Source organism: Branchiostoma floridae, chromosome 2 (genome assembly GCF_000003815.2).
Source record: "Branchiostoma floridae strain S238N-H82 chromosome 2, Bfl_VNyyK, whole genome shotgun sequence".
NCBI classification, from domain to species: domain Eukaryota; kingdom Metazoa; phylum Chordata; class Leptocardii; order Amphioxiformes; family Branchiostomatidae; genus Branchiostoma; species Branchiostoma floridae.
In genome coordinates this window covers 15,825,912-15,832,775 of record NC_049980.1, presented here as the reverse complement: position 1 = coordinate 15,832,775, position 6,864 = coordinate 15,825,912, and the positions used below count along the sequence as shown (strand labels likewise).

The following is a 6,864-nucleotide window of genomic DNA, read 5'->3' as shown; positions in this document are numbered from 1 at the left end:
TACCTTAATAGAAAAATGTTCGCGGTGGATTTAAGTTCGCGGTGAAGTGGTCACCGCGAAAACCGCGAATATTAATCCACCGCGAACATTTCTGCATTTACAGTACTGTATTTTTGAATCTTGAATAAAGATTGAAAAAAAAAAAAAAAGAATCACTGATGTTTTCCAAATGGTGGGTCAGTGTGACTAGTCTATACTTTTGTATTTTGTTATGTTCACATGTTCCAATTGTGGAATGAATGTACAAAATAGGAAAGTAAATAAGAGGGGCAACCCGATCAATAACAAACCATTGAACACTTGAGGATCTAATTTGTAGAAATCAGCCCAGTCAGTTCCAGGGTTGTATACATCATGGTTCAGATACCAGCCAGCTGCCAGTAACACACGATAACCCTTGGCTGTCAGCCTCTCTAGTACAGCCTGGATGGTCGGGTTTTCAAACCATACTTCCCCTACAGTTGATTTGTCCTGGCAACAACAATACACAGTGAACGCACTGTGTTACATGAAGAAGCTAAAGCCTGGCACATTGCTTAGAACAAAGGCTTGACTTTTCCTTACTGCCCTACTTCTAGTACGTATATGTTACATCAACAAAGTTCTCATGGACCGCACATGGATGAGACATTCTATTGAACCTAACTGAATGAGATTTCAGCAGTGTCAACAGTGAAATTAAAAGTATTCCTTTTATGCAATGAAAGCATTTAGTGCTACAAAGATTGTAGGGCCCCTTTCTGGTTGGTTGACAGGAAATGTTTCCATTGTCACTGTATACTGCTATATCAAAAAAGGCTGGATAAACTGGCTGGAATGTTTTAAACTTTAGGGGTTTAAGAATTCTTTAACATCTGAGATCTTTATTGCAGCTTACTATGAACTAAGAAATGTAAGTGTTATAAACTCAGTTAAAACTGAGGCTACATTACAATGTGGAATTCAGCAGAGCTAACATTGCTTCATTGGAGGTAGGGATCAGTTTGTGTTTTGTTGGCATTTTTATGTTATGTAAGTTAGTACACGGAAATGTACCATGTAAATGTAGTGATGTTCTGAATGAAGATGTGATGAACACATAGCATATCATGCCGGGAGTATGGAAGGTGAAATGTGAGCAATACCAGAGAGGAGAACTGTTCTGAAATGGTTGTCATGACAGTCACTTTTTCATCTCTCGGTAAATACTAATCAAGCAGCATACATGTATACCACTTGTTGCAATTGGACTGACACCTACAATGGGAGCATCAAAAATTGGTATGATTGTCTCCAGGACTTGAAACATCCACCTGCAGTTTGCAGCAACGTCTACTAACCAGTGAAGTCCTGTGGTTCACAGCTGTAATATTTGCCCCAGTCATCTCCATAGCTGATGTAATTGAGGTACCAGCATGAGGAAAGGATGGCCCGCAAGCCCTTGGCTGTTACTGTAGCCATTTCAGTGGGCACTGGAGGATTGCTCTTCCACACTTCCACTACTGTGTCCTTGGCCACCTAAAACAACAACTACTTTAGAGGGGAATATGGGCAACTAGCACTCAAATTTTTACTCATGCATTTTTTTTTACATCCAGAAACAGAATCAAGGTAACTCCCATGAGTGCAGACTATAAAGGTGATAATAATACAGCAAATGCAATGTTTTACATGTGTCATCAGTAGTAAAAATGACATGGTGGTATCAACATGCACCATGCTTTGGCCTCTTCTGTCACTTTATTGCCTTTTGTTTATATTTGTAACTTTCTTTGTCACCATGACAGCTGATAAAGGACAGACATTGAGATGAAATGTACTTGATTGTGCAGAACAAATTTGTAGCAATAGCCAGCATTGGTAATTTTTCAACCTCCTTGGTAATCCTTTGTTTGTTTATTTTTATAATCAGAAAAGATGCTTTAACAAGCTCCTGGTGTTCATTGTCACAGAAATGCTTCTGAATATTTCCCACAATGATTATGGTTGCCAGAGTCACTTTGTTGATGCAACTTATACCACTTGTAAGTAGCAACATATACAACTAAAATTATTAGAACATTTTGCATTATTAAGTGCACTGTACAAGTCTCTACTGCTTACAAATTGTGTCTTGAGTTAATATATTGTGCTTCTTGCAACGTGAAAAAAACAGGAACAGCTATTTGCTGAAATAGCTATCCAGACATGGCAAATAGATGTTTAGAAATTAGACATGCCATCATGAAAGTGCAGTTAGCAAAGCAGTAAGCAATCAGGTGGGGTCAGAGCCAGCTGCTGCTACAGTAAACTGTCCTACCTGCACACCATTATCCAGCACCTCCTGCCACACAATATAGTCTCTCCCGATGGATGTGGAGATATCCAGGATACTGCAGGCACACATGTAGGACTCTTAGATTTACAGGATTTTGACAGCCGGAATTATTTTACAGAAGCATGCAAACACAAACACAACAAAAAGTAATTCCGTTGAAGATAACCGAAATTCCTTGATATATCATTCCATCATCCCTGGTATCTTTCACCACTGCTGGCAGCATGCATAGTCCAGTTGTAATCAAATCTGCCTCTACATCTACAATTTGGGGGTTCAAGTCTCAGCTGTCGTTGCTCACCTGACATGCACTCTATTGGAAAGGGTCTCAGAAGTCTGCAAAAGATGTTAAACCTTCTCCACTCTATCTATTGTTTTTGTCACAGAGAGCAACATGTAGACTAGACCAATACACCAGTAAATATAGTGTATAGCCTCTGTCTTCTCTTTTTACAACCAATGGATGAATAGCTGTTCAGTGAGCTAAACTGGACCAGAATTTATCAATGAGATCATTTTACCAATGAAATTAAGTAAGCATAACAACTTAGTATACCTTGCACTGCCAAACATACATTGTAAAGTATTTCTTGAATCTTACTTTTTGATGTAGTATTGCTCCAGTTTGGAATAGTCTGTTCCAAAGCCCATTTTCTCCATAAATTTGGTGATGTCTGGATTACTCTTCCTATAAACAAACAAATTGTCACTAGTTTGGATAAGAACAACACAGGGAACTACGTATCAATTAAACAAAAACAATAATTAAACAAAAAAATATATAACTCCAAAGAAATATGTAACTAATTACTGCTTATGATAGACATAAGGAATACCTTCACCAGTCAAAAGTACCCAAGAAAAATAGAGAAAATCTGGTATTTGTAGACAGGTGGTCACTATAGACACTGGATTTTTAACACTGACATCAGCATGAAAAATTATCTAAGGGACCACCAAAACGTGTTCACATTGACTCAGACATGTACATGTATTTATTACATGCTTAGGCAGTGGACTTTGGGACTTACCAGCAGTTGAAGTTCACCTCATCCCCACCCAGGTGGACATGCTTATCAGGAAACACATCCTTCACTTCCTGCAGCAGTTTAGTCATGTAGTCATACGTGGTGTTCAGCATGGGGTTAGCAGCGTAGTACTTTCCATTGGGTGTGGACCCATCGTAACATGGTGTGAGGAACCCTGGGAGACCTGCACCCCAGGAGGCTGTATGGCCTGCAAAGGTAACATGTAGGCATTAAGTATTGGTCAGGTCCCCAATCTAAGGGTACACATTGTAGAATTTTGATATCAAAACTGAAAACATTTTGAACCTTAAAATCTCCATTCAGATATACTTGTCATTTTTCACACTTTCAGTACTGCTACTTGTAAACAACGTGTAAGCAGGCCTAGGCCACTAGAAATCCCCCTTTTAGTTTTAATGTTTTGATCATTCAAATTCTACATAACGGAAGTATCTGGATAAAAATAACATCATACAAATATACCACTGCAAACAGTTTACAGCTAATAACATCAAGTCCTGCTGATCACATGTAAATCATAATGCGCCTACCAGGGGTGTCAAACTCTGGCACAACCCTGATGCCCCTCAGCCGTGAGTACTCTATAACATCCTTAACATCCTCTTGCGTGTACAGGTGGGTGTAAGGATTAAAGGCTCCCTGGAGTACAAATATCAAGTCATCAACACAACATAAAAATTTTAATAACCCCACCATCTGAATGTCGAAACAATGGTAAAGTTTATGTCAGATACTCCTAATCACATTTGCATTGTTCAGTTTTTAAACAAGCAGCCTACACTTTTAGGAGTTAAAAAAACATCTTGGTCAAAATTCTGAAATATTGCAGATGTACCTAGCAGCAGTTTCATGCAGCCATTCTCTTATTGGATAAACTGCTTAGTATTGATAACAACTCTTACCATGCATTCTTATATTACGACAATTTCATATTAGCACTACTACAATAGATACTGTGAATCTAAAATTTGTAAGAAACATAATTGTAATTCAAATATCTTCTTACCTTAGCACTGAGATCAGGGAAGACAACACTCTGATATGGGAAGGACTGGTCATCCACAATGTGCCAATGGAACACATTGAACTTGTTGTAAGCCATTGCATCCTACAATTTAACAACAAGAGGATCCTATAAATGTTCTTCATTTTACTTTTCTTCAAACAAAATCAATAGTGGATAAGAGTTAAAGATATGTATGAAGAAGGGGCCCAAAATTAGCTGCAGTGTAACAAGTCTCCATTTATCCCCAGGAATTATTACAAGGGAAGCCAATCAGCTGTAGACAGATGAAACTCTTACCAAATTCTGCTTGATGTACTTGAGGGGAATAAAATGGCGGGAAGTGTCCAATAGGATTCCTCTGTGGGCAAACCTGGGAAAGTCATCTACTGTAGTCTTGTTGATGATCATCTGTTGTAACAAAGCAAAATGTAATGACATCCTACAAAGCAATTTTCTGATGTTGGCTATATTATGTTCTGGTCTATAACAGTCGACACCAATGTACAGAGGTTTTGTTTTCAGGGTGTTTTGTATGTTTGTTCTCTTGCGTTTATATCGTTACTTGAATACATTAGAGTGACAAGAAATGAGGCTCTGAATAGTGTTACCGCAGACTGGCATGCACAGGAAGTGAAATTCAATTGGAGGTTAAAATGGTCTCCTTGTCAGAGTTCTCAGTTATACATTTTCCATATTATAGTCAACTTCACTGTACAGTGACAGGAAGTGATCATCATGAAAGTAAGTGATGTTAATCAAAAACTTATTTGCATAATTAATGACCTACAATTGGACAAAAAAATCATGGCATGGCATCTTTGCACTCTTGTTTTCCATTGAAATAGTTATACCTTTGAGTAAGTTTGTCTCCATACTTACCGTGCCATCATCTGTTCTGTATATCAGCTGAGAAAATGTCTCCAAACCTGAAGTAAGAAACATACATGTTACAACATAACATAACAAGGACAAGCTGTATTCCAGCAGGAAGTTATATTAGGAAAGCAACAGGATACATGTCCTTACTTTGACTGCAGAGAGTCATTCATGGGACAGAACTTTGGCAAAGTTTACCTATTCCCTGCCACTGTCCAAACTGTCAATGACAGAAGGTTCATAGCTTAGATTGTACCTCTCAACACTCCCCATGCTGAATCAGCAACCAGCATTCCCATCGGAGCAGTAACTGTCAGAGTGTCTGGGAACAAGAATGGACAAAAAAGATCATCATTACCATAAACTGTCTATCTAAATTTGTGCAGGAAAATTTGTGAGGGATATATTTGTGCGGGAAAAAGTAATGTTCATAAAATGTATGATTTTAGAAGTCTACCCTATGAAGAGAGACTGAAGGCTCTGAATTTACCTACACTGGTCTATAGGAGACTTAGGGGGGATCTGATAAACACAGGTCTACAGGTTGTTACATGGGATATACGACACTTCATGTCCATTTGAGTTAAACACGAGCACACAAACAAGGGGTCACTGCCTCCGGATCAAGAAAAAAGCAACGAAAAGTAACAGAAGGTCACATTTCTTCTGCATCAGGGTTGCCTCATGGTGGAACAATCTACCTGAACCGGTGGTGACATCTCTATTGTAAACTGCTTTAAAGAAAGACTAGACAACCACATGAAGAAACACAGTGTGTACTACAACTTTAGACTATTAGAGCCCTGGATGATCCGCAATTACCTGGGATGTCAGTGTCTGAGAAACGAGAGAGCGGCCTAAACTGGAACTAGAGTTCCTACTTGTGCCTGAAGAACTCTACTGTACTACTCTACTCTATATCTGTTGCCTTAAATTTTGGGTTGAATTTCTGGTTCCTTGGGAATAGACAAGCTGGCTCCCAAGGGATTCAAAAACGTAAAGGGAGTTTTAAACTTAAAAGTTTAAATAAGATAAAGATGGCACAAAATGGAATTAAGTACAAGTATCCTGTAACAGTGGGGGTTCAAGTAGCGCTAACACAACTGACAATGCCAAACGCCTGTCAGGCTTTTGGCATAATTGGTCAGTTACACAGGTTCGATTCCCGGGAGTCAGGATATTTGTATATATTATTTGTTTCTGTTCTACTCACCCCTCTTGTACGTTTCAATCCTATTAGTTAACGTTACATTCTACACAACAAAACCTTTTTCTTTCAAGTGATTTTCAATTTTAAGTGACTTCCAAATTTCATGCGCAAAAAAGTTTGAAACTTTTAAATTTGCATGTGAAAGAAAATGCTTGATCAAATTTTCCCCGCGCAGAAAACTTGTTCCCAGTCTATGCAATGCAAACTGCGCTGTCCAGGACTAAATTGCCCGTAAAGAAGCTAACGTTACATAGATGCTGTCTTGGAAAAATATGTGACGTGTAAAATGATTATAAAAACATGAAAATGTTAAACATTACAACAAAAATATTGACAAAGGAGAAATGTTTAGGTAATCTCCAAGCAGATTCCTCGGTGGCATAAAACAGTACATAGTTTAATAAGTTTATTGCAAATTCATGCCCAT

The 6,864-nt window shown here is 38.3% G+C and overlaps 1 protein-coding gene across 2 annotated transcripts in view; it reads right to left on the bottom strand.

Moving 5' to 3' along the window:
• LOC118409832 (beta-hexosaminidase subunit alpha-like) overlaps positions 1 to 6,864 on the bottom strand; it is a 17,259-nt gene that overhangs the window by 7,440 nt on the left and 2,955 nt on the right. The window contains exons 2-10 of one of the 2 annotated variants that reach the window (XM_035811185.1): positions 5,484 to 5,549; positions 5,231 to 5,277; positions 4,649 to 4,759; positions 4,352 to 4,453; positions 3,876 to 3,984; positions 3,328 to 3,532; positions 2,898 to 2,984; positions 2,279 to 2,351; positions 1,320 to 1,497 (exon numbers count right to left, since the gene is read on the bottom strand). In XM_035811185.1, coding sequence (XP_035667078.1) covers positions 1,320 to 1,497; positions 2,279 to 2,351; positions 2,898 to 2,984; positions 3,328 to 3,532; positions 3,876 to 3,984; positions 4,352 to 4,453; positions 4,649 to 4,759; positions 5,231 to 5,277; positions 5,484 to 5,549 — 978 coding nt within the window. Of the gene's footprint in view, positions 1 to 290; positions 472 to 1,319; positions 1,498 to 2,278; positions 2,352 to 2,897; positions 2,985 to 3,327; positions 3,533 to 3,875; positions 3,985 to 4,351; positions 4,454 to 4,648; positions 4,760 to 5,230; positions 5,278 to 5,483; positions 5,550 to 6,864 lie in introns of both variants that reach the window. The other variant, XM_035811184.1, reaches the window with a different exon arrangement.